A 27928-nucleotide genomic window follows, 5' to 3' on the forward strand; every position below is an offset into this window, starting at 1 on the left:
TTCCCCTCCTTTCCCTTTTCCTGCCCTGACAGGACAGACCTGGGCACTCAGCACCTCGCTTTGCTCCATCCCCATCTCACCATTGCCTGAGGGGCTGCAGGTGGAGGCCTGGCACCAACTGGGGTGGCTGAGGGAGGGCCGCAGGCAGCATGGAGGGCAGGCCCAGCCCACAGCTCTGGGGCCCAGGAAGGTGCTGTGACCCTCCTGGAGTTGCCTCACTGCGCTGGAGGAGGGAAGGAAGGCTTTGACCTGGCCAGCGTGTCTTTTGTGTGTGCGTCGAGTGTTAGGTGAATCTGTGGGCTGTGAGCAAAGAAGGTGCACACTAATTAGAACGGTAATTTTTGATTCAAACAAAATTAAAAGGAAAACAAAAAATAAAGGGAAATGTGCCCAGCAGTCACGCTATCCCAGAGCCTTAGCTAGCCAGTTCCTGGGTGCCCATTGGCATAATGCTCAGGGTGACGTTTCAGTCTCTTTCATGCTTGCCACAGGAGTCATTGCACACCTTGAATAATTACCCCTGAAAGGTTGCACAGAAGAATCCGAGATAATACAGAAGGGAGCGTCCTGCAGGCGCAGTGATGGAATTTGTTCAGGGTTGCGTAAGTGTAAGAGATGACCAGCATTTCTTACCAACTGTCCCCAGAGCAGATCCCCACTAGCCAGTGCAGACCCTGCTCTGGAAGCATCCCTGCTCCATACAGCAAGCCTCAGCACTTTGTTCAGGGTCTGAAATTCCCCTCACTGTCAGCACCCCTGCAGAAGCAAAGTGTTGCAATGTGGACCACGCTTAAACCATCCATTACCATCCATTAAATCTAACTTCATTCACCATATTGTAAATAGTATTAAAAACACCAACCAAAAAAGACCTTACTGCACTATATTCCAAACTATATTCTCCAAATTCTTGGAGATCCCAGAATGACAGCACTTAACAGCTAAAGCATTAGAAAAGTGCTTTCTAAATAGCAAGCAGGATTGTACTTCACTAGTTTAAGTACTTCACCCAAGAGGACAGAGCAACGCACACATCTGAAGACAACTGTTGCTCTCAGAATTCTTATTTATTAAGAGCAGAAAGGAAATTTTGCTTAAGTTTTATACATAAAAAAGTAAACAGTAAAATCTTCTTTTTAAAGTCTTTCCACTGAAGAAAATTGAGAAATAAGTTGTCTTTTAGATAATGTTTATTTAAAAAAATAAAATTAATTGACAAAGATACCACACTATTTTGCATGCCAGTCATCCCTTCCACTTGCAGAACCCTGTTCAACATAATCTTCAGCAAGAAACTGCTTCCATCAGCAATTCTTAAGCAAATGAACCACATCAACCTGGACTCAAACCTTGACAGCTGCTTCAGCTACACAAGCTAGTGCGATATCTGTTGTTACCAGCTCAGGTCTTTAGTAAATGAATTTCAAGTGGACACTAAACAAGTATTTCACTAAGAGATGATGAAATATTAAAATTAAAAGCAAGTCATATTGCAGCTGTAATTATACTACATTAGAAACTTCAGTTGTTGGGGATCCATTCACCATATATAGATTATTTCGTAATCAAGGTAATTACAAAGAGAACATTACTCCCTGCATGCTTTCCTGGGCTTGGAACCAACAGAGTTGACTACATGTAGACTTGACTAGGGTGTACTTGGAATTCACTCTCAGGCAGGAGACTAGTTAAGGAGTGTTACTGATAACAAAGAATAGAAGTTATACAACATTGATTATTATAAATTATTTTGTTCTTATCCTCTTTTTGCCTTAGTCTCCTACACATCTTGACTTCTGTTCATGTAGAAAACCAACTCTTCTTGTTTTTCTTTATGGTGACTCCCCATTTATTAATGGTGATTAGAATGCATTGAGGAGGACTTGATTCGGAATACGTGGATGTGCAGATGGGCAGCAATCTGATTGCAAACACTGACGCAGTATCGAAGCAAATCAAAGAGAGAAAAGATCTGCCAAAGGAAAAGAAAAGGTACACATTTAGATCTATGCTCTCAAGACAATAGTGTAACACTATTTGTATGCTTCAGAAAAAAGCACTGGGGTCTTCTTTTCAAGAGCTGGATCTCAAACTCTGTAGGCATAAACACTCATTGTAGGCAGTTTCTAAAGATGCTAGACTATCTTCCAGCTTTATAAAATGCAGACCAACTCTACCATCTGAGAGGGAAAAAGTTACAGTAGCTAAACAGACACTGTGAAATGCCCCATTAACTCTGAATGGGGATAACTATACATAAGCTACCAATTTTATTAAAAGGTTCACACTGCATTTTGGTAGATAAGTCGAGTGCTTTATAAGTACATATGAGCTTAATGTTAAGATATTTTTCCTAACGTGTGCTACTGGTAACGAGAGATGTACATGCCTTCAAGAGATGAAAGCACAGCCATTCTTGCACCACACATAATATATTCCCTTGTTAACAGTGCATCAACACAGATCTTCAAAATATCCTATTCTAAGCTCTGAAGATTTTCTACATTGCTCTAACACCATTTAAACTACTCAACAAGCAAACCCTGTCTACCTCTGTTTGCATAACGACGATACTTAGAAATCAACTCAGTAAAGCAGGTTCCCAGTCCCATCATCCTCAAGGTGAGTCAGCTAGGCTCAACCAACGCAAACAGTATTTAGGAAAGATCGCACAAGTGCTTGCAGTGATTGCTGGCAAACAAAGCGAGCCCACACTTACCAAGGCAATCCAGAGTACAATATACTCATCAATAAAGCTGTTAAAATACTGGTCCAGAAACAATAGTGCTGGGCCTATGAAAGCTGTGTCCTGCAGATACATTTCACTTTTGGTCATGTGTGCAACCTGCATTTAAAAATAAGGAAGGTTAAGAAATAAATATCCTCTAGCCAAGGTAGAATGGTTTCAAAATGCACAAAGCCAGAAAAGTTACAGTTCAAACCACATTACTGTAATATTATCAAATATTTAGGTAAAGTGGCAGCAGCAATACTGTTTTAGCCACGGAAGTCTACAGCTAAGTGAGATGCAAAGTTTGCAGAAGTTTCTTTCATTCAGAACAAAACATAGCTATGGAAAAAAAAAACAACTAACTTTTCCAGCAAACAAGCTTTTCTTTCTGCCAGAAAAAAAAAAACAATAAAATGGAAATAGGGTGGTAAATTTTAGGTTTAGTTGAGCCTGGAAATAAAATTCCACAACTGCAAGATCTTCAAAACCAGAGATAATTGGTGCCCATCTTACTCCACCTATTAATTTTTGTCCTGCAAGGATAACCACCTTTCTGATTATCCTTGCAGGACAGGTGTCAGTAAGTGGAGTGAGACGAGCACAAAAAGAGCAAGGCTTTTTGTGACCAACTGCATTCTTCACACCTTCCCCAATGTGCACACCTATACCCTGTGCAAAGGTTGTCCTACACCACATCCTCACTTCTACCAGCACAGCTGTTGGTGTGACAGCGTAATAAGCTGGTCTTGGTTATAAATAAGCTTTTCTTCCATTGTGAGTTACACCCAACACTGACTCAGTTCATGTGGCAACGCAGGGTATGCCCACGGAACTGAGATGGTGTTTAGCAGTGGTTGCTTAATCCCTCATTCACTCTGTTCAACACGGGCTCCTCTGTTCCCCAGTACATCCCCAGAAATTATTTTTAACCACTATTTCTCTCCAATTGGAGAAGTTAAACCCTGAGCAACTGTTCCAAACTTCAGCTCTGTCACTTTCTCTCCTTTCAGCAGAAAACTTCCCTCCCTTCTGCACGTGCATCTGGGGAGGGTTTCAGCCAGCTCTGTTCCAGTCCTGCTCATTGCCCATGGGCACAAATACGCTGCAGAATTGCAAATGAACAGCTAGGAAAGGGGAAGAAAGAACCCAGGCAACTGAAAGCTGTATGGGCACTAACTGTATAACCACTGCATCAGCTTGACATTTGCCCCTCCAGTTTCAAATGGAAGAAAGACTCACATTCTATTCCCTGCACCTCCAAGCTACTGAAATAAGCGTTAAATATCGTATCACTTCACCACACAAAATATGGGCAAGTTAGTTGATGGAATAACCAGGAAACTTTAAAAGCTACAAGAAGTTTTACTGTAACAGCTAGGAACTCCAGTGTTCTGGGGTACTTACCACTAGTTTGTTTGTTATCTTAGCAGACACAAAACCAAAAGTAAGTATATATAAGCAGGGGTGCCTTTCAAAGAGCTGCACAGCCGATTTCTTGTAGATCATTGCAGCTAGTGCGATTACTGACCCGATATGAAGAAAAGGTGAAAGGACACTCGTTCCCTACAGTGAGATAAAGTTAAAGCATGAGGTTGACAAAATGAGCATGTTGCCAAGAAACCCCAGTAAGACGAACATTCATGTGGTATGCAGACAGGTTTTGGTTTTTAACTAAAAACACATTAAAAACATGTCTTTCCATATACTAGTAATAACAGGAACAAAATGTGGTAAAACTTAAACGAGCACAAGCTGAGAATGTGGTTGAACCTTTCTTGTGCCGGGCAACAAAATAAGGTTTTAGACAGCAAGAACCGCACAGTTCTGACACTTGCCACACAGGCAAGGGTGGGTGCTGTTAGCAAGCAACAGGAGTCAATACTTCTATCTTTTCCTGTGCCAGCTAGAAAGCAACAGAAACAGCCTTCTAAGAAGCAAGTAATTGTTAAGCTAGTATAGAACGGCTTTCCAGAAAACTCCCCGGGCTTCAAAATTAATTTCCTATTGTAGCAGAAGGTACTTGTGCAGATACCTACAACCATATACATATATTTTTATATATATATGTGTGTATATATATATATATATATATATATATTTAAAAGTAATATATTACAGATATTCTAGAATGAGCAAAGCCATAGCCAATCTTCTTGAACAACTTCCTTCTACACAGATTTCTGCACTGGATTTCTGTGAACTCTGTGGGAGTATGTATTTACATAACCTGTTTTATTTGAGTAATTCAAAAGTAAATATCAAAATACTAAAGCATTTTTAATCACTCAGTTTTAAAACTCTTGACTTCTAAAACAACTATTCTTATGCAGACAATATTAACTTTTTCCCCCATGCCATCAAGGAACTGAACAGAAAATATTTCACACATTGGAGGTATGTTAAATAATAACTGAAGTCATGGCTGGAAAGCCACAGAGTGCTACAGAAGTACTAAAACCAGCAAAACTAAGTACTCACTGCTATAGTGGATCCATTTTTGCCAACTCCACCTGTGAAGATTACACCAAAGTAGTTTGTACAGGAGAAGAAGGTTCCTGCGACAGTACAGAGAGCTGGGAATATTTTCACCTGAATATTCAGTATCGGAATCTTTAATGGAAGAGATGAAACAAGTTAAAAGATGCACAAGTAAACTAAAGCAGGGTTTAGTACTTCTAGCGCACTCAAGCACTCCACTTTCCAACACCACATTTGATTTTCTTTCTCTGCTACACAGAGATTTAAATTTTTTACAAAGCACAGAGAAACATGTATTTTTCCAATAATACTTCCATCAAGCTTCCCACATAGTTCTTTTCAGGTAACTAAAGATGAGTCCCACTATCAAAAGCAAAGAAGTGGTAGAAACTAAAAGCTCCCTAGGTAGTCATTCATCTATCAAGTGGAAGAGAAATGCATCAGTAATCTTTTCTGAAACTGGTTGGAAAACTCACAGCTGCCACCCAAGATCACATTGGGCAAAGCAAGAGGCATTGGAGATGATTAAACAAAGACCCTTAAGAAACTGGATTCTACCTTACAGGCAAGACAAGGGAAACAAACAGATCAGACAAGTCATCTCGGAGTCAAGCAAGCGATTGGGTTGCTAAGAATAAAAAAAGAGCGCAGTCGGATCTGAAACGCAGTCGTTTTCTTCATGTAACAGCAGTCTTGGGAGCAGAACGGGGGAAACTAGAAACGAAGAAAAAGTTCAACATAAGCCACAGCAAGCATGTTATGGAAGCAGGTGCTGAGACAGAGCTACCTAACAAAGTTTTCCAACTTCTATCTATGCAACCACTGAAAGTCTTCTCAGGCTCTAAATTGAGGATCTGCAGTTGTAGCACTCAACTGAACGAACACAATCGGTTCCCCAGCAACACGTCCAACTACATACAACAGCCCAAATGAGGTCAGGTTGTTTTCATTTTACTTCAGTTACACTCAGTGTAGGTTTTAGCAGATAAAGATTACTAATTTTCTATTGTGTTTAATGTTTTGTTGTGTTTCATCATCGCCTGCTGTGCTTAAAAGCTTCATCTCTTGATCTTCTCCGGACTATGCCTGGCACAAGAGGCAGAGCCAGCGTTAACTCTTGGTGCCTTGCTCTGGGGCAGCCTCCAGACGAGCACCCAGTCCACTCCTCCAAATCACCACCAACTTCCAGCTGGACAGCGTGGTTTCATGACACTCAAGCATATTTCACCCTTGCTTAGGCTGAAAATTCAGCATGGGATCAAAAGAAAGGCGTTGAAGAAAGAACAACCATTAAGCAAAAGACAGCGGTCCACTCTGTGGCAATCTAACTGGACTAATCCATGAATGTTACAAGGCACAGCACTTCTGAAGGTCTCACCTCAGTCTGATAAAGGAAGATGATAAAGGAAGGCACTTAAGGAATGGGGTGAATTTGCTCGTCTACAGGAAAAGGAAGACAGTTGTGAGCCTCATACAGCAATCAGGAGATTAAAGTTGAAGTTTTCCAAAGAAAAAGGGATTTACTGGGGGAAAAAGTGTCTCCAAACTACTACTAACACAGCTGAGAATGATGCTCAGGAGAGGCAGAAGGATGAGACCATACTGTTATAACATCCAGTTTTGCTAGTTACGCCTTAACACTTTTTTCTTCCATGACAGTTGCATCACTGACAGGTATTACTTCTGCCAGGTAAGTGCAGCCTAAGTAAAAGGAAACAAAGCTACATGCAAATATTTGGCAACGGCAAGTCACAGGAGAGTTATAAAAATGCAGTGCCTGCTAAATTGCCTTGTGTACAAAACAGAAGCAGCAAGGGCAAGCAAACAGTATGGCAAAAAACTGAGCAGAGGGAGGGATGGAGTTGTGCTCAGAAATCATCCTACAAGCTGGCATTGCAAGCCCCTGGCTCTTTTAATAAGAGGACACCATAGGACAAACAACAGGACCTCCTTGTCTGGTATTCCACCATTCCCATCACTACCGTCCATGCAATCGTTCTGACTTCGCTGGTAATTACATGAGCTTCATCAGAAGTCAGGAGCAGGCAGAACTTCACAAGACGACATCCATAATGCAGGAAAGCGTCACAAACCAGATCTTCTATAGGCAAATTATGTTCTCTGTTAAATCCTTCGGAGTTGAAGGGAAAGCCTACATTGCACAGAAAGCCTTTGAAACGGGGCATATGCCCTGGTTTAGCGAGCACACCAAATTTTGACTGAAAAAACAAGCGTGTTAATAAAAACAAGCAGCAGCAGGCAAAAAATAGATAAAAGAACGCTTGCTACAGAATGAATTAAAGTAAAACATCCAACAGAAAACGAATTTGAGGCCTCTAAACTCATTCTTGATTCTTCTAGATGCCAAAGTTTTGTGCAACACATGAATGAATTAAAAGAGAACTGGGGAACAGGGCAAGAGCACATCTGGGCTTAGGGAAGCAGCAGCGGCAAGCATATAGGAGAGCAGACATCCACACCGCGGCACTCTTCTTGGCTAGCTCAGTCAGACACCACAGCCAGCTGTGCAGTCACAGCGTCCTGCTGGTCCTTCACACAGAGCTGGGCTCCAGCTGAGCTCTAGGTGTGTGCACTTCAGTCACATCTGCAAGAGGAACAACAACGCGGTGGGCAGAAACCAAGCTTGCTTTACAGTTGTGAAGTTTGTATCATTAAGTCGTGGAATGAAGCTAAAGCAATTGCAGCACTTTTCTCACTTCAAATGAGGAAAAAAAACCTTCATTTAATCAATGCATCAAAGAAGCTGCACCAAAGCTTGCTCACTTTACTCACATTTTACAAGTGAGGATCTCAGCTGCAGTACTACTCACCATCCACGGAAATTACCAAGCTCCAGAAGCCTTGCAGAACAGCACTTTAACACACTTTAAAGAGAATCTACACTGACAGAGAAGGAAGCCAGTACAGATATACACTATTTCACGGAAAAAAAAAAGAAAGCTAATGAAAGCAACAATTGACAAAATACACAATTTTGCATTCAGCAAATTCAGATTGTTTTGTTTTTCTCATGTTAGCATTAGAAAGTGGAATGTTTGAGTATGCAAGTTTTATTCCATTAAATTTTCCCCCAAATAGAAACAAATCAATAATACCAAACCACCAATTTTGCTGTCACAGGAAAAATTAAAGGAATACAGGCACTTTTTTCTGATATATTTTGCTCTGTAAGTAGTAAAAAGTGTTTTACCTCTGTAAATAAAAACAAAAATCAAGTTGAATGAAAAAGGAAAAATCTTAATTGTCATAGGAAACTTGATGAAGTTTGTTCTCTAGAGAAATGCCTCCACAAATCCAACACTAGACTTCAAAATATTTTAATCATTTGGGAATTGACTTAGCCAAATGCTGCTGCAACATAGAACTTCTAATATATTAAGATTTTGCTGAAAAATGTTTAATAGCGCAAGGGAACAATTACTAAGCTCTCGCACAAACTTCATCCTGCACTGAATTGTGCAAGAGGTTGCTGCTGCAGCAATTGTTTTTCTTTTTCCCCTCCCCTTTTAAAAAAGGGAACTAACAGCATGAATTGGGAAATCTCTGTTTGTGGTGCCAAATAATAGCGGTGTGGATGTTGGCCACACTGATCTCTTTGTAAGAGTCTGGCACCAATAAGCTGACTCGTAGTCTTATTTTTTAAGAGAGAATTCTATCCAGGCATACTCTTAAGGCAGGATGCACTTTGCAGCTTAGTTTGCGCGGGTAGGAGAATGTTGGTGGTTTTCAATGTTTTTTGTTGTGTTTAACCTGAAAGTACAACATGTAGCAAAATTGAGGTAACCAAGGTTAGCTTCTTACTCTAGATATTTTACACAACATTAGAGGGTTCGTTTCTCTGGTTTTATGAAGCAGACCAGAAATTCAGTGATTTGGGGGTGACAAGTTTCAGTAATTTTTGACCATCTCTTGGCTTTATTGCTTTTGCTGCAAATCAAGATTTCTTTATCTACTTTAAGAACTGGGTTCATCAAGTACACAAACAAGATTAACACTCAGGAAGCCTTCCAGGAAATGAATCCTTTAGAAGCTATTTCTCAACTTTTGTTTTGTTTGTGATATATGTACAAAAAATGTATGCACATACATACTTTATCTCGGCAATGCTGTATTCAAATGCCCAGTGGGGCTTCATGAGTGCTAATGTAACAGTATATAAAATAGAACATATAAAATAGAAGAATATATAACAACATCAACTTGCAACAGCATATAAGCTGCCAGCTGATTTGCCCAGATGAACCTCTACGAAGTCCACAGGATCTATATGCAGCCAGCTTCCTTGATTTGAATGATCATTAAAAGAGCCACGTGGCAATCTGTTGTTGTTTTTTCCCCTCCTCCATAAGAGCTGACAAGCACACTCAAGCTGAATTATCTACTGATGGTTACACCAACTGCTTGCTCTCCAAGAATCTCCCCCATACCAGCAATCCAATTTAGTATTCTTCCGTTCCCGATTTAGCTTGCTGCATGAATTCATTCAAGTTTTGGCCAGCTCACTCAAAGGAGGCTGGACGTCAGTGAAGGTATATTAAGTTTGTAAAACGTTTGATAACTTTCTACCTGCAAAATAACACAAGATATAGAATAATAGTTTGTTTTAACAGCTCCGGTAAAACCAGAATGCATGGTTATTGCCATTTGTCCCATTCTCAAAGGTATATATTTACTACGAGGAAAAGTAAGACCCTTCCCTCATAAATGAAACCATGCTACTGGAGGCAGGTAGTTCTTCCAGGTACATACTAGATTATTAAAAAAGGATAAAATAAGAACATAAACAAAATTACCAGAGATTGCCAAAAAGGCGGTCCTCCAATCACTGCCAGTAAATGCATGATTATTATGAAGATTTGCACTTCAGTCACATCAATTCTGATTAGGTACAAAAAGCCAAGAAAAGCAGAATTATTCAAAGCAATTTCAAGTCAATTATTTGCAAGCTTGGCAGCTCTCCTCTATCATGCACAGTATAAAAACTTGAAAACACAAGGAAAATAGAAGACATCAATACTTTAGAAAGCAAAAATATATTTTAGTTTTCTTGTTAAAAGTAAGAGCCATGCTGTGCTATACTTTTTTTTTTTTATTTCACAATGCAATAAAAATCCATTTTATCAAAAGGAACTGTTGGAACTTTTTACCTGACCATTGCCAGTTGCAGGAAGAAGTGTTCAGTTTTAACCTTGCCCACCAAAACAAACTGATTCCAGATTGTAAAATTCAATACATATTTTTAGTCATTATTAAAATTCCCTATATTTGTTTTTAAATGAATGTTCTCTCTGAAAAGCATCAAGCTTGAAAACAAAACATGAATTCCTGAAGACTTGATGCAAATGTAAACTGTACAGTCAGCTGCACTGCTAAAGGTTACACAATTCAGTATCCAGCACGCAGCAAGAGAAACCACTTCTGGTTTTAGCATAGCCAGTATCTCTTGTAGAAGGGCAGGAAGGAAAGGCTTATAGAAGAGACAGAATTTAAGGCTTTGTTTTAAATATCATACAAAGTCTGAGATAGCAAGAAGGAAAAGCAAGGCCACATGAGTCAATTCCAGAAAGAGGAGTCAAAGGAAAAACAAAATACGAGGATGGACACGTGGGTGTTCATCAAACTACGTAATATTGTCTCACGCTGGAATACTGCATCAAAAATAATCCTTTGGGCCAATGGGAAATACTTCTGCACATGCATTAGCTCTAATCACACGGCTCTACCTAAAAGACTCAAAATCACTTGTGAACGCATGCTTAGCTGTTTTAAGGGTACTGGTGAAATTGATAACAGCTGCATAGGCACCAGAGAGCGAAGAGGTTTGATTTTTTTTTTAAATGTTTTAAAAGAGCGACAAGACCACATAAGCAAGTTTAATATCATGCCAGTGTGGGCCGTCCCAAGTTCCTTCTACAGCCTTTGCTCCAGCTTTAAAGCAGATCCTCTCTTAGAGCAGATCCTCTCACGTGAAGATCTCCAGCCTGGCCAAAACACGTTTTTGTTCCAGCAGCGGAGCACTACATGCACACAGGGTAATTACAAGGCTGCAGCCAGCTCCCATGCAGAACATCCCCCCCAGCATGAGAAAGCGAAGGGGCAACTGCACGTGACACCCAATGCAATCTCTTATCCTCCTAAGATTTCTCTAAATGCCAGCTGCTGCTTTCAGCAGACTGAAACCACTGCATACGTCTCCCCCTGTGCAACTGCACCTCTCTGTGAGCCCAGAGGCTTTCCGAACAGCTCCCTGGGAGCAGGGCTGGCACCGGGGGAGCGAACGGCAGAACATGCACGTGGCAGCGCCATCGACTGCACGCAAACAGGATGAGACACCCAACCCCTGACTATCACAGCTGGTGCTAGTGCAAACCACCACGGCTCCCTCCCAGAGTCATAAAGTAAATAAGCAAAGCTGCAGAGGAGAGCATACAGAAAGAAAAAGGGAGAGCGGCAATGCCCAGGACCAAGCCAGACTTAGCATGTAGCGGGAAAGAGTTTGGTCAAAGCTGTCAAAGAAAAAGGTAGAGAAGATGCCAATAAAACATCAGATGTCCATGCTAATGCTAAAACCCAGGAGGAAGCAATTTGCATCTAATGTGTTCGCGCGTCCAACTGAGGAAGGGCTGAAGCAGCTCAGTCAACCTGCACAGGTTAAACACGAAGCTGTTTCACTACTTCTGGCAATGACCTTAGACAAATATAAAGCAACTGAGAAAGCTCACACAAACAGTGGCTAATAACTAGTGTACGCAATTCAAGTTTGCAGCTTTCCTTGGACATTAAAACAGGTTTCTTTTGACTGCAGTCAATGCAAGTAAAGTAAGGTCACACACTGGAAAACATCTCGGATCACGAAAGATGAGGCCTCCTGAAGAAGATGCAGTCTAGCGCCTGAGATCTCGATCAGCTCCAGGTCACCTGTGCGAAAAGTCAGAACTCTTCCCGCTCCCTGCATTAGGCAGGGATTTATCATCGTCCATTTAAATCGATTCACTTTCATTACAGAATTTGAGTTGCTTCCTCCCACATAATGATCATACAACCGGCGACCTCGGATACCTCCAAATCTTTTGAAACTTAGAAAAAAATGTTTTCCTAAATGACTTCTCAGGCATAGTCATAATGCTGTTATCACAACGGGATAAAACTCTCGATTAAACTCTTCCTTCCTTCAAGTTATTACTCTCTAGATGGCCATTCCCTGAAACTAAGCATTTCCAGCCTTTCATAGGCTGTCAAAGGATTCAAAAGTGATGTCACCCATCTGACCCTTCAGAGCACACCCAACTGACCCTGTGCCTGAGGTGTCAGACATGACACGCACTGAACCGCCAGGTTGCTGCTTTTGGTGGATTTGAAGTAGAGCTGGTAATTAAAGGCTCTTTAACAGCATCTTGGAAGCAGAGATGGTGCTGAAACACTGCACGGGGAAAAAGCAGCATAAAAAAAATAAACAGTTATTTAAAACCTGTTGCAATTCTGAGAAGGCTATTAAAAAGTCATCCTTCTATCCCTGAAGATTTCAGAGAAAACTCCTGGCTAGTAATCCAGGAAGCACGAGAAATTCCAAGGAACCTAACTCACTGGTAACTGTACCATTTCAGCGGGGAGGCAGGGGGACCACCTGTGTGCACCATACTAAAAGCCGAAATAAGGAACAGAAAGTCCTTTTGAAGAGTAGCAACCAAGAGCAGAGAAGGGCACAGTTAGCACAGCCATAAGGAAAAGCATTTTTCAAAATCCAGACAGCCAGGAAATGGAGTTAATTAGCAAGGAAGCTACAAGCACAGTTGAGAGACTGGACTATGAGGATGAAGTGGTATCGTTCACAACAGGCATTTTTAACCAGCAACTGGCAACTTCCAGCTATTGCACAGCACACCGCTCCGTAAACTAGCCAAACAAGTCTTTTTTCCTGTGGAAAGGAATTTAAATAGAAGTCCGTATAGCTTTAAGAAGTAGTTCCAACACAATTTTACGCCCACGCACACAGAGCTGCTTCCACAGCCCTCGTTATCTTTTAGGTGAAGCCAGAACTGTGACAACACAGGAACGCTTAAAGCAAGCTCTTCTGCTTCACAGGCAGTTTTGTTTTCAAGTAAAAACACGATGCTTCCAAAAAATTCATCTCCAGTTAGATTGGATTTTTACTGCTCATTCATGTTTTGTAAACATTTTTCCCCTCGTATTAAAACGCTTGTGAAATACCCTTAGAAAGATGCTCTCATATCCCAGTTACTATGTGCATGACAAAGGTGCTGTCGCTGCTTAGTCCATGCCATTTGTGCTGGGTAGCATTAACGTTCGCTTTACCGTGTAGTTCCAGAACCAGGGCCCCAGAGTTCCTGTGAGAAGCTGGATTGCTATCGTACAGAGCATAGACTCTGTAACATCAAATCTACGTGCAAGGGAAAGAAACATTTCAAAAACATTTTCCTGAGCACTTCGGCTACGTGAACCCATCAGAGCAGATTTTCATTCATGTTGTAAAATAAGATCCAGCAAAGTACAAAGCAGCATTACAACAGTCACTGCTGATAAAGGTTAAAGGGTGAGAGGAAGGGAATGAGCGACCTCAGAGTGAGAGCGTTAATCAATTTAAAATACTGTAACCCACGTAGTGTTTTACACACTCAGAGCTCCATTCAGAGATTATACAATTTACAGTTTTACAGTTCTACTCCAACACGTGGGCAAACTCCATCATTACTGTATGGATGAGAAAATAAATTCCCTGCTTCACGTCACAACAATTCAAACTCAACCAACTCAAGACCTCACTCCCTATCCCATGCTCACGCCCAAATGACACTGAATACACGTATTTTTCATGTATGAAAATATTCTCACATTTTTCAAAGCAGAAGCAGGGACTGCATCTCCAGTTCACCACTTCTGAGGGAGAGCCAAGCCCTTCCCCTCCCTGCTCGTGCAACTCCTCAGCAAATAATGCTGAAGATGCCAAATGAGCTCTGGATCCCCACCAGTGGTAACTGAACTGTTCTGTACGCATTTATTTTTCACCCCTGACAAAGAGATGAAAAATAAGCTCTAGCCAACTGAGCTCCAGCCATCATAAATACTCCTTACGGTACACTACAGATCTATAGCATTTTAGAACTCAAGTATTTTTAAACATGATCGAATTAATTACATCAAACCATCCCGTTAAAAAACATTTCAGTAATAAAACCTTAAGTCATAACAGGTCTTTTTCAGGGCAGCGCTTATCAAAGTTCATTAGAACAGAAGCCTGCAGCCTGCCATCAAGTTACACGCCAGTTGACTGGCGAGGTACATCAGAGAAACAAAGTTCACTAGATGCACTGAAAGAGCTTAAGGAGAGCAGTATCACGTGCAGTCTGAATCTCAATCTGATAATCATTTTCTGTTTAATTATAACAAAACATAATATAGGATATGCTTAGAAAAAATATTTCTTATTTTAGGAAATACAGGAAGAGAGTTACACATACAATACAGCTAACTTTGGTACTTTCAGACAGATGCAGTTTCTTTTCCTTTTCTTCCCATGTTACTTAAGAGATATTTGCAAATTAGACATGGCTTTTTCTCTAAACATTATCTGGGAAAGCTCAAAAAGGGGCCATCGACCTTGGCATGTGCTTAACTCTACTTAGATGTTGGCAGTGACAAGTCTTTTGTACGCTGTCTGTTCTGCTAGGTTCCCCTGTCAAGTTGGTAAGAGCTTGTAAGAGCCAATTAACACACAACTGATTAGTCATACATCAGGAATATACACTTGTCAGTGCTGATTTATGGAGCATATGGAATGTGCAATTTTTAAAAGCTCCTGTTTGATTAAACAAGCCATTCGACTTTACAATTCCTACCCTGAATCAAGTTTCAAAGTTTACAGACAGCCGCAGTCAATTCCTGTTCGGAATGGTGAACTGAAAGGATTTAATTTAAAGCTAAGAGATTTCCCGAGAAAGTGAACCAACCAAGAACAACAGGGAACAGATACTTACGCTGTTGATTGCTCTGAAATCAAGTCAATCAGTACCAATACAGCCTTTTTAATACTGGGTAAAACTAATGGGGGGAAGCATTTATGCACCCTCCTCTTCCCCAACATACAGAACTCCTTGAGATAGCCCTGTGTAGTGGAACAAAGCAGACAAGAAAAACGCTCGTGCCTCATCAGAAAATAGAGCTTACGAGGCTAGGAAACTCGAGGGGCTACAGTATAATTATACAGAGTATAATTAAATACTCTGCGCAGCAGCACTCTGGTCTGAGAAGTGATGATTCTTCCATCTGTCCTGTCCATATCTAAGTGTGCAAGTGGGATTACTCGGGCTGGGCAACAAACTACAAATCTCAGCATGAGACAAAAGATTGTTTTCTTAAGGGAAGCACTACAGCAAGAAAAGAATGTTCTCTCGTGTTGTGATGATGAAAAAGGCTAAAAGTCACATGCTAGAATTCCAAATGCTTCGTTTTTAAAGGGTAGTACGGAGTTTAAGCTTAACCCATTCCAATCTAGCATTTTCACTTGGATGTAATGAAAAATAAAAATCAATAAAGCAAACTGTAGGGAAGAAATAAAAGCTTAAGTGTATTAAGACTAATTCCAGCTCAGGAAGTTCATCTTTAGGTAAAATAAAATTAAAAGTTTGCCCAAAGCTTTTCAACCCTCCCCTTCCGTAATACACTTTGACATGTCAGTTTTTCCTTTTGCCACTTGTTAATGTAGGATAAAAGTCGTGCTGTTCAAATAAAGTGAAGCACGTGGTTATGGTGCTCAGTTTCACAGAGCAACAAGGCTGCTTCAATGATAAGGGCAAAAAATCATCAGCAGCATCTCAGCTCCTAACTGCTTTGCTCCTGGTTTAAGCCACTGTGAAGGGATTTGTGGCAGGGAAAGGAAGAAGAGGATAGCGATGTGGAAAACCCCCTCACCATTAACTGCAGCCCTCAGGAATTTAAGCTGCACGATTATGCTGCAGCAAGGCACTTATGCGTATTTATGACAAGCACTGAGCACTAGTGAAAGGCTGCCACACGTGGCGATGAGTAACTGGAGTACACAGAAGGCTGGCTGCAAGCAGCAAACACCACCTACCACAACTGTGCTTCAACACATACTTCCCGCAAGCGTAGAGAAAAAAAGTCCTCCCTGACATCAAGACTGAGCTTCAAACTCCCCTCTGCAAATAACAAGTGTTGACGTTCTTGAAGAAGTGTTGGCAAAACTCAAGAAACTGCAAGCATTGAGCCCTAGGATGATGGCAATTACTGCCTTATCTCCCGGAATCCCAATATCCTGGAACCGTTCCCTAGAGCAAGTACTCCATGTGCTAAGCTTCCTTGGCGTGGAAGGCTTCCAGCTCGGTATTTTGACATTTGGTGTGAATTGTCTATCTGGGACAACACACCAGCTCCTTCTCTACTAACTGCTGTAAAGGAGGTTTCATTTTAGCATTTTCTGAAATACGGCCTTATTTACTAGGCTCTCCCATCTACCTCAGTGGTAGTACTGGCAGGAGGGCTCAGATTAACCAGTTCGACTTTCCTCCCTTCTGAAACCACCCTGTTACCAAGTGGGCTTTTACTCACGTACAAGTGCTCCAGTGTCACTGACAAAGAATGTTCCCCCAAGTTCTCCAACATTCCTCCGTAACGGCTGTTTCATCAGACAGCCTGAATTCTTCTGCTTTCTCTAGGGATTATTATTCAAACAGTGAGGTAACATTTTTAACTTGTCAGTTATACGAAAGCTAGTAAGAACTGTTCCTTCCTCTCAGTGTTTACTGAGAAGTCTTTATGAAACACCCTTAGAAACTAATTCCCATCTCATTGTTTGTATATATAACTTCTACTACTGCCAACTTTCCATATTTCAGTTAAGAAAGTTTGGGATAAGTCAGATAACCCGCAGGAGAAATGCTGGAAGTGACAGTGCAGCAGCACCCTCTGATGGGTGCCCACTGGGTTTTTACAGTATGATTTTTAGCACCATGCCCCAGCCCAGCATGGCCAAGCGTACGAGGCCCTCACCCGTCCTGTGCCACGCGCTGTGCCCCAGCCCGGTGCCTGTGCTGTGGTTCGTGTCCCTTAGGGCAGCGATTGAGGTGCGTGCAGCGCAGAACCTGGCTCAGCTCTGACAGAGCCCGATAGCTCCTGCTTCACTTCCAACTACCCTGGATTTGAGGCAGCTCCTGCAGTCAGACAGTCTGTGCACTGACCTCACAAGGTTAAATGCAGAACTGAACCTGCATAACTGACATCTCCTAATACATTTCTTAGAGGCAGAGCAACGAGCAGCTACAGAACAAAATCCAAGCAGCATTAAGTGTGGGTCGAGAAGAACCGAAGCCAGTAACCAAAACAGGGCTCCAGATAATGGCATGCAAATTCCTTTCAGGGTTTGTGAACAATATCCCTGAACGCTTTTGATTTCTGCAGGGTGTTCCTAAAATACGGGATCTGGTTTTACCTTGACATGTGGCAGTGCAATTGGACTTACCAGTTTGATTTTTGTGCAAAAATGCACTTTTTCCAAACCAGAGATGCCCCAGTTATGGCACAGCTGCACCATCCAAGACTAAGCCTGAAACAAAACTCACTCTGTGTTGTGTACAGCTAGTCCACAATCCAGATAAACCAGTTACTGTGCTGAAGAACAGGACACGAAAACAAAGCAAGTACTTGGACTGCTTCAATACCAAATGTTCTCCCGCAATCCCAAACCACTGTTCTATTTCTTCAAAAGTCCAGCACGCTCCTGCTCCTTCATGAACCCATTCACAGGTAAGTTGCTTGCTTTTAAGCGAAACTTCTACACAACTCCATCCGGGCTGTGTCCTGCTGCCTTTGCACTGCTGATGTTACTACGGTGACTTTTACCGTGACCTACCCAACTTGCTTTAGGAAACAACCAACTTCCTTCCAGTGGGTTTCTACACAATACTGACCTCTAGCTATTTTTTGAGTTACTTAACCAATTCAAATTGCTCTTCGAAAAACGCATCAGCTGCCAAGATCTAATAAAAGTATTATGATCATTTAAAGATGGAGAAAGATCGCTGGGAACAAGCCTAGAGCAGTCCAGGGCAGCCCTGATGCTTTCAGTAGGAAGAAAAAGAACCAGAGTAGTTGGTGTATTCAGTAATTGGGCACAATTAAACTCACGGTTTTCCTGCTCCACCTGCAATACTCTCTAGGAATTTAGCTGAAGCAATCCCATTTTCTGCTCCTTCAGGGTGAACACTCCTGCTCTACAGATGGACTTTTTCAGCAAGCCAAGCCAATTATAGACTTAACTGTTGAACAGCGTTTAAGGAATAAAACACTAACCTGTCTTCACCAGCCTGCTGCTGTGCTGAGCCATTTATGGTCTGCTTATTGAGTTGATCTCTAATTAAAGACGATTTCTCAGTTACTACTTAGGATACACAGATGGGAGCAAGTCACTGTGCACTAAGACCTTTGCAGCCCCTTTCAACAGCTGTCTCTGATTCCACTTACTCAGGAGCAAGAATGCCTAAGCCTGTGTTTACCTGTGGACAGAAACACAGGATCATTAAGGTTGGGAAGAGACCTCCAGGATCACCTGGTCCAACCACCCCCTACCACCACTATCACCCACTAAACCACGTCCCCAAGCACCATGTCCAGCCTTTCCTTGAACACCCCCAGGGACGGGGACTCCACCACCTCCCTGGGCAACCCGTCCCAACACCTGACCGCTCTTTCTGAGCGGAAATGTCTCCTCATTTCCAACCTGAACCTCCCCTGCCGCTCCTCACAGGACTTGTGTCCCAGGTCCTTCCCCAGCCTCGCAGCCCTGCTCTGGACACGCTCCAGGGCCTCAATGTCCTTCTGGTAGCAAGGGGCCCAAAGCTGAACCCAGCACTCGAGGTGCGGCCTCAGCAGAGCACAATACAAGGGGACCACCACCCTGCTGGCCCTGCTGGCTGCACCCTTCCTGACACAACCAGGATGCCGTTGGCCTTTTTGGCCACCTGGGCACACTGCCGGCTCGTGTTCAGGCGAGCATCGACCAGCATCCCCAGGTCCTTTTCCTCTGCACAGCTTTCCAGCCACCCTGCCCCAAGCCTGCAGCGCTGCACGGGGTTGTTGTGACCAAAGCACAGGACCCGGCACTGAGCCACGTTGAACCTCAGCCCGTTAGCCTCTGTCCATCAAAGTCCTCTTCCCTGACCGGGAATCGAACCCAGGCCGCGGCGGTGAAAGCGCCGAATCCTAACCACTAGACCACCAGGGAAGGACAGGATGTGCACCTCAGGCCCTGGAAGGGTAGGCACAATACTGACGTGTTTCCAGCTTCACGTCTGCAGAAGGGGAAGTTTCAAAAAAAATCATACCGAAGTGAGAAGTGGTTAACAGGATCTCAGATTTAATCTAAGATTTTTTTTTTGCCACAGAAGTGAACGTCAGCTTGTGGCAGTCTATTAACCTTATGACACTGGGCAAATGAAGAAAAATGTTTACTCTACGACGTTGTCTGTTATCTGAAATAATGATACGTATTTGCGTGCTTATTGCCTTCTCTACATTAGCTACATATTGATGGATCGAGTTTTCGTAACGTAAGGCCATACAGAACACAGGATCCGCTGTCTCCAAATATGAAGATTCCTCACAAAAGCTAAAAACAAACGTTACAGTGAACACAAGGAGCAATGCACCCATTTGTCTAGAGCACAAAGACAAATCAGGTAGACTTGCCACTTGCATCTGTAAAGTCAAGCACATGCCAAGTTTTTTTTTTTCCCCTGTTTTCAGTCAAAGAAAAAGAACTTTCATTATCAGGGCCCCATAATGTTCAAAGGGAGCTAAAAAGCATTCAGTATTGAGAGCTCCATTACAGCATAGAAGACAAAAGCCTAAAACTGTACAGGTTATGAGTCAGATGTCATCAAGATCTAAGTATCAGAAACTATTGACTGAAACTACTCTGCTTTAATATAGTGAGAATTCTTTAGTATAGTCAGAATCAGAACAGCAGTTTAGAACCACTACCCCCCCCCCAAAAAGACACTGCATACTGCTCCAGTGTTTGTTTTTTTAAGCAGAAATAAGTTTCTCAAGAGAATCTGTATTAGTATCCTGCCAGTAAGAGCTGCTACAGACTAGATGTCCACAACTGTGCTGTTTTAGCAGCATCTGAGTATCTAAGTCAGTAACAGACTAAGTAAACAGTGCCTGTGGTAGCATTGTTTCAAAATCCCATACTAAGAGCAAATTTCAGAAGTTTTCAGATGCAAATTCATTCTGCAGCTTGTTAACTTGAAATATATTTGTTAGATTGCACGACATGAGTGCAGAGGTAGAACAAACGTACGCCTCCGCATGAAGCTTGGTGAATCCCACAGCTCCCCGAGTCCTTGGGAGCTGTCTGCCCACCTACCTTCATGCACAAGCAAATGAGACTTTGGCTGCTGACTTTTTAGGTATCGCATTTTTGCGCCATTATTAACAGAACCACAATCTTCAGTAAAAGAGACTCAGAATTTCAAGTTTCAGCCACAATGTCAATTAATATACCGTATTTAAGAGTTATGCTTAATAGCAAAGATTAACTATACATCATCAAAAGTCAAGGAATATCAAGAGAGAGATAGTTAAGTCAGATTGCCACCATCTGACAAAGGCAGCCAAATAGTGGGGCTGAAGCCCCATGTACTTTCCCCTATTTAAGTTTAAATCACATCACGAACTCTTAAGGTGGAAAAAAGATATTTTACCACTCCTAGAACAAGCTAAGGAACATTCAGCATTAACTGTGGATTCAATAGCTATTGAATAATGTAATAGTAGGTAACAACTACTACAAGCTTTTAAGTACATAAACAATTGACTACTACTCTAAATGATCTGAACTACAGTCACAGAGAGGAACTAGACAGGAAACTCATCTAACTTTCACTTCTATTTTCAGCCAAGGTACTTACATGCCAAAACGCAACGTTCCAGAGACGTACGTCTGCCAGTGCGCGCAGTAAAACATGAACGTTCCAGCAAAACAACAAAAGAACATCCAGTCAGGGTTCGTTCCCAGCTGCACAGCAATACAAGTTCCCAAAACCACAAAGACTGCAGAAGAAAATCAGTCACATGGTAAAAATATAAAGCGCGTACGTGTGTAAAGATCCTTACCAAAAGCAAATCTAACAACGGACCCAGGCAGGAGCAACAGCGTGCAGGTATCCTGGTGAGTTTTATTTCATAGACATTTATAAGAGTTGACCACTTCCATTAAAAGACACAGACCATAAAGCGTCACATCAGTTTTCAGAAGTCCTCAATTTCAGGGTTTCTAAGTCTCCTACATTTTCACTGAAGTTAGTGAGGTTAGACATCATCAGACTTGAGGAATTTATGCAGTTGGAGCCTGTGGACAGTTTGGGGGTTCTCTCTTGTATGCAAGGTTTGCCGAACGTGTTTTTCCCCATTTTCTGGAGTTTTATTATGCCATTAAGAAAATCCAAGGTTTGCCATTTAAGACTCATAAGGTATCTATGCATTTGTACTTATTTTAATACACAACTTTGATAAAGTACTAATAAAAATATAACACATAAGAGCTCTCAGTTATTTAAATGCTAAAGCATCCGATCGTTCTTTTGCAATGGGATTAAACTTCAGGCTGGCTCAATGAACTCTACCTACCTAGAAGGGAACTGATCTGACCGACACTAGTCAAACTCAGACTTCCACTGTCCCATTGTTCAGGCTCCATACGTGCCTTGCAATTGTTCTGTATAAATTAGATCTAAATTAATATAGAAGAGCACTTCAGCTGGTTTTTTTTCAGTAAATTTGCAGAACTAAGACTGATAAAGCATACACAGAAAACTGCTGGCTCGGACCGAATAAGTCACGTGCTTAATTTTCAGCATAACACAAGAGAAGGCATTCAGTTGATCTATTGAAAGAAAGTAGACTGAGAAGCTAAACCACGAGAAACACCAGTGGTCCACTTCTTCAGTGAAGGAAGATTTTCTTGTATTCCAGATTTGACCCCCGAAATAGAGTCACTTAATCCTCATACTTCAAGTAAAAATGACAATACCTGTGGAAAGCGAATCACAGCCATGATCAAAAAGCTCTCCTAACGGGGTACTGCTATTTGTCCTTCTTGCTTGTTTCCCATCTATAGCATCCAGAGACTGGTAAATGAAAAGGCCACACGCACAGGCAATGTATGCCCAGGGAGGTGCCTAAGAAAGAAATTAGCAGTGAGGGTAAAAGACAGTTTAAAGTTAAACTTAATCCTTCTGGTTTAAAACATCTTAACCTCATTGTACAGCTTTGCATTTGCACACACTTCCTTACCTACAAGTCTACCAAGTCGCATGCATGGGCCTTCCAGTAGCTGGCCCGTGCAGGGAGAGGCAGAGGGGGTTATGGCATGTGAAATGTTAATAAAACAAAAGTTACAGCTCACATTAACAGGTGTAGCGCATATTCCAAAGCAGGAAACCGCTCTGTACATCTGAAAAAAGACAGAGCTACACATGCAAAGTGGGGCACAATTAAGCTCTTGTCTAGCTTCTATTTCCTGTAGGGGAATTTGTAAGCTGTTTGAGTGACGTGGAGATTTGCGTGCTTTCTTAGCCCCCAAAACATGCAACTGCCTCACAAACGCTGAGCTCATCTTCACAAGACCTCAATGAGGTGTCACGTCCCAAAACACTGCCAAATACAGGGCATTACCAGGCTGCAGAGGTATTCGAGAGCTACGTGACCGTATAGTGCGCAAACGGTCAGACTTCAAGTTGAGCCACTGTGTTTCCTGAGACCTCTGAAGCTTCAGGGCTCCCCAGTGCAGCACCTCTACCACCAATTATTTTATTTTTGACTACCAAACATCAGCAGCTTTACCAAATCCATGTTAATAACTCTTAACATCCATATCATGTATAGCGATAGTTACGTCTGCTGAAGAAAACAAGGCATCAAATCCCTGCTAGACCAAAGCCTACAAATGAAGCTTTTTGCTGTTCCAAACATAAACCACCACCACAAAAGCCGGAGGGCTGCCGTTAGTTACTCAGTCTCAGCTTTATGGATGTATAAACAGGTATTATTGGTTATTTTGCAATCTTCACATTTGACATTTATCAAAGTGAGCATTTCTGAGCAGCCGTATTTTACACCTCAATAAAGCCCAAATAGAGCTAAGAGGCTTAATCAAGCTGCCTTGCCTCTCGTAAAGCTCTGAGGTTTGCATTCCTTTGCTCTGCACAACCTTGACTCACTTGTAGCCCATCGCACTATTCTCTTGCGTTGTTCCTGCTACAGCGAGCAGCGAAACAGCTCCTCCTGCCTCAGGAGCTGGCTCCATGCTCTGCTTTTAGCAAGGCGCCTATACAAACTAGCACAAGAACGGGAGGTAAGGGGGTAATGCATGACCCAAAAAGAAAAGGGCCACGCGCGGGTACATTTTTGTTTCTCATACGTAGACTTCTTACACAACATTCAAGCTTTCTTTTGGGGTCGTGCAATTTTATCTACAGATTTTAGAAGTCAGACTGCTGGCGCCTTCATCACCAGCGTAGGTATTTCTACCTAGATATTTGTATCTGTTTAAGACTCCATGGTTCCCCCTTTACACGAGTTTTTGTTTGTCCTGTTTTGTTGGTTCCCGTTTTGTTTTCTTAAGAAACAAAAACACAGGCGCCCTCCCACTGCTCAGAGCTTTGCTAGGTGAGGTCCCCCAGCTCAGCATGCAGCAGAGCAACTCGGCTCATTTCCTCTGGCTACACCAGCGGAGCTGCAAGAGCTACGTTCCCATGGCTCTTCCTGTTGATGCAAGGTGTAGCCAAGTCGCCTTTGAAAAAAGCAGAGCTAAGACTGAGCTGCAACGCAGACCCAATTTACATCTGAAAGCAATAGCGCTGTCAGAAGAAAACTGTTTCTGGAAGCCCAAAGTCCCATTTTCTTCCCAGACAGCTCCTTGACACTCAAAAGCAGCAGCTCCGCCACCGAGCTGGCATCCTCCCTGTCGTGCCAGCACGCAGGGCTGCAGTGCCATATGGCAAACTAGATCAGGCCGAAAGCTACCTCAGCAGAAAGTTATTTTTCAGCTAAAGCGAGAAGACGAATCCATTCAGTGAGCACAAAGCAACTCTCAAGCTGTTAAATGTGCAACCGCTGCAACACAGGCAGCTACAGCTCTATCACTTTCTGAACCGCGTAGCTTAGCACGTACTTCCGAAGTTTTATCACCAACCAGCACACAACTGTACTCAGCTTTATGCTCTGGTTCCGTGGCCCACGCCTTTATCAGGGTAAGAGGCAAGGTAAAACAAAGGTGTGTAGCAATGGCACTGCCTGAACAAGGGAGGAGCTGCTGTAAGCATTCACCGCTCAAACTTAATACTCGCTTTACATCTTACACCTGCTGAATTCCACGAGGGGAATTTCTAAAACTATCCATTCCAGTGGATCTCTGGAAGGCAAACATCCTTTTGCTATGTCATACATGACCTGGGATGTGCAGGGCCGAACGCACCAGCTTACATGGTTGTTTTTTTGTTTCATTTTTTTGTGAGCTCACACAGGAACAAGCCACATGCCACTTGCCTAAGCAGCATTCTCCCAACCTGAGTTATCAGCTCTGGTTGCGAAGAAGCCCAGACATTTCAAAAGCTACAACTCATGAGACCTTCTCCAGCTGTTTGGTATGTAACCTCTTTCCTGTATCAGATAAATCCCTCTTTCATTACATTCAGATACGAGCATCTTTTAAGACAATAAACGTTCAAGTAAGAGAACTTTTAAAGCACACAAAAATGAAAGTCTTCTCCCATGCCTTATCAGGCAACTCTGTGAGTTTTCTACCTAGTGAGGGAGAAAAAAAGCCTTTGAAGCTAGTAACTTGAAATCCCTTAAAAAGACTCTGTACCCTTGAAACCAGGGATTACACGAAGTTGAGGCAGTTCCGACGAGGACAGGTCATGAGCTTTTAGTGCATCCAGAGCAAACACAGCCCTGGCTTTCAGCCAGCCTTCTCACATCGCAGACCGCAAGGGGCTGCTCCAGGAGACTACCGCGCGTTCCCCCAGAGCGTCGAGTCTGCAGCCCTGACCTGAGCTACTCGGTAACACAGGGCCCGAGAAGGACGCAGAAAGGCATTCGCTTCATTCAGGACGCGGGGTTTGGGCAGGCCAGCCGTGGAGGAAGCTCTCTGCCTCGATCTCCCGAGCTACGCCTCTCCGGTGCTCAGCCCCTGGTCTGATCTAGGGCTGCTCGCTGTGTTGCAACTCCAGCCGGGTTTGCAAACAGAGCTAACTGCCAGCCGAGTCACCTCGTGCTGCTCATCGTGTGGCAACTCCGAGAGCTAGAGGTGAGTAACCCAGTCACAAGCAGAGAAAGCAAACAGGCAAGAACTCCACGTGCCATGCACGCAAGAGATGTGAATCCATTTCTTCACCGTCTGCACACGGACTCAAGCACGTCCCCATAGCAGAGCCGCTATCAGAAGAGCTGTTTTGGTACCGGGCCCCATTTCCAGGTGGGACTATTGGCCCACGGCATCCCTTCCATCAGCCCTCAGGGGAACCCCGTTACGTCACGCAGCAAGCGGCACGCTAACCCCAAATCCCCACGTGCTCTTTTTGCATGCAGGCACTCATTTAGATGCCCGGGCATTACAACTATTCACAGAGAACAGCCTAAACGTCCGAGGACCACGGGCTAGGTAGGGAGGAACAGCTCCCACAAAGACAGGAGCCCACCGCTTACCTGCTCTGTAGCTGTCGGGCAGTAATATACTAATAGCAGAGTTGTAAAGATATTTATTAACAGTCCAATGATGGTGATCAGATTCGGGGCAATCCAGGCTGGGACTCTTCCAACTAACCATTCCCAGTAACCTTGCATTAGGGGTTCAAGCAGCGACCGTCCAGCGCTCTGGTATTTGTGTTCTTCTAACCGTTTTAGCTGGTGCTTTGACAGGGGAGGTGTAGGCAGCTGAACTAGTTTGCTTAACACGCAGCCAGCGGCAGGACCATGCCCACAGCCCGCGGGGGATTCCAGATGCGACTCCCCACATCGCCTCTTGAGGTTTCGATGCCCGCTCATGGATCGGGTGGCGTCAGAATTTTTATTTGGCAGGTAACGGCTGTTATGGAGAATCATAAGACCCTGCAACACAAAGGGGTGAGACATACTGAAGGTGAAGAACACGGGGGGGGGGGGGGATTTAAAGGTACCAAAAGTTTCTGAGCAACGCTCCACAGAGAGTTTCATCTGCCAGCAGCAAACCAAAGATTTTGTAAGAGCTCTCCCTTAGACGAGAGATATTTGGAGAATTGCTGAGGGAAGACAGGAAGCAACTGTTCTCAACCCACTTATAAAATAGTAAGTTGCACTTGTTCTCCCTTCCTGCTGCCTACTGAAGCAAATATCCTGCAGTCACCAGCCTCAATTTCAGCAGCAGCTTACGCCAGACCACTGACTTGCGTTACAGACTAGAGCACACTCTGCCCCGCACGTCGCTCTCCCGGGAGAGTGAGCGATGTGTAACCGATGCACCCTGCTCAGCTTATCAATCGATAGCACTAAGAGCAGAACAAATACAGAGAAATCTTAAGTTACACAGCTTTGAAGCAGCTTTGCCTCTTTGCTGAGGAGCAACAGCTACTTAAAGGCAGTTATAAGAAACAGTGATCTGAGAAATGCTTATTTCAGTTTTGCCGTGGTGGCTGTTTTCTTGTCCAAGTTCAACCTAATTCAGGGGAAAGCTCAGTGTCTAATCAACACTTAGGCAAGAACGTGCAGGAGCTATGGAGCTTTAGCTGGTCAGAGGCAGCCCACAGACACCAGCTGTGAAAAGAAGACGCGGGGTCACGAAGAGCATTCCCAGTGCCACCAAGGACCTTGCGGGGCTGCCTCTCCTGACGGAGGGCGACCAGAACCACGTAACTCCCCACACAGAGAAAGAGAAGGAAAGGAGGCTACAAAGGAAGATCTGATACTTACCTAGTACAGTCAGCCGAAATAACTACATAACCCTAACTGTTAAGCAGAGTGAAGTCCAAGAGAGGAAGATAAGTTATCCCTGAGACCGTGAGCAAGTCACACACCGGGGAGGGAAAACAAGCTCCCTAAACCAAAGGTCAGCCGCGGCACAACAGCGAGCGCTCTCGTTCCCACCCTGCGCTGCTCAATTAGGGCAACTTCCCACGGAGGAAAGCCGCGAGGGGAAGCGGGGAAAGCCAGCACGCAGAGCCCTGCTTCGGCACCAGCCCGCTAAGCCGGCGACCCGCCTCACCCGGCCCCCGGGGGGCCTGGCCCCAGGCCGAGCCGGGCCGAGCCGCCCCGCGGGGCTCCCACCGGGGGCGGGGGGCAGGGCCCAGCCTCGGGCTCGGCCCCGGCCCGGGGGAGGCGGCCCCGGTGCGGCCCGGCTGGGGGGCGACCAGCCCCGTGCCCACCCGCAGCAGGGCCCCGAGGCCGAGGCCGGCCCCGCACGCCCGCCCCGGGCCGAGCCCCGGAGGAGCCCCGGAGGAGCCCCGGAGGAGCCGCGGGGAACCGGGGAGGGGAACCAGGGAGGAGGCGGCCGGGCCTTACCTCAGCTCCTCGCCCGGGCGGCGCCTTTACGACGCCTTTTGCGACGGCCGGAAAGCGAGAGGGCGGGGGGTGGGCGGGGCGAGGGGTGGGGGGTGGGCGGGGCGAGGGGCGGGGCGGGGCGGCAGGGAG

At 43.8% G+C, this 27928-nt stretch overlaps 1 protein-coding gene and 1 non-coding gene across 3 annotated transcripts; both read right to left on the reverse strand.

Moving 5' to 3' along the window:
- Window positions 1-1048: 1048 nt before the first annotated feature.
- Window positions 1049-27857, reverse strand: CEPT1 (choline/ethanolamine phosphotransferase 1). 2 transcript variants are annotated; one of them, XM_035569129.2, is made up of 9 exons: window positions 27800-27857; window positions 25973-26374; window positions 22296-22443; window positions 21175-21316; window positions 10024-10108; window positions 5210-5341; window positions 4136-4294; window positions 2720-2845; window positions 1049-1972 (listed from the first exon to the last, which is right to left on the reverse strand). In XM_035569129.2, the coding sequence occupies exons 2-9, from the start codon at window positions 26366-26368 to the stop codon at window positions 1853-1855; spliced, it is 1308 nt and encodes a 435-aa protein (XP_035425022.1). In that variant the 5' UTR covers window positions 26369-26374; window positions 27800-27857; the 3' UTR covers window positions 1049-1852. The 2 variants fall into 2 exon arrangements, with proteins under 2 accessions (XP_035425022.1, XP_035425023.1); XM_035569130.2 differs by lacking the exon at window positions 27800-27857 and adding an exon at window positions 27212-27554.
- Window positions 19413-19484, reverse strand: TRNAE-UUC (transfer RNA glutamic acid (anticodon UUC)). Its single transcript has one exon. It is a non-coding gene; the product is annotated as a tRNA-Glu (tRNA).
- Window positions 27858-27928: the final 71 nt, after the last annotated feature.

Source organism: Cygnus atratus, chromosome 24 (genome assembly GCF_013377495.2).
Source record: "Cygnus atratus isolate AKBS03 ecotype Queensland, Australia chromosome 24, CAtr_DNAZoo_HiC_assembly, whole genome shotgun sequence".
NCBI classification, from domain to species: domain Eukaryota; kingdom Metazoa; phylum Chordata; class Aves; order Anseriformes; family Anatidae; genus Cygnus; species Cygnus atratus.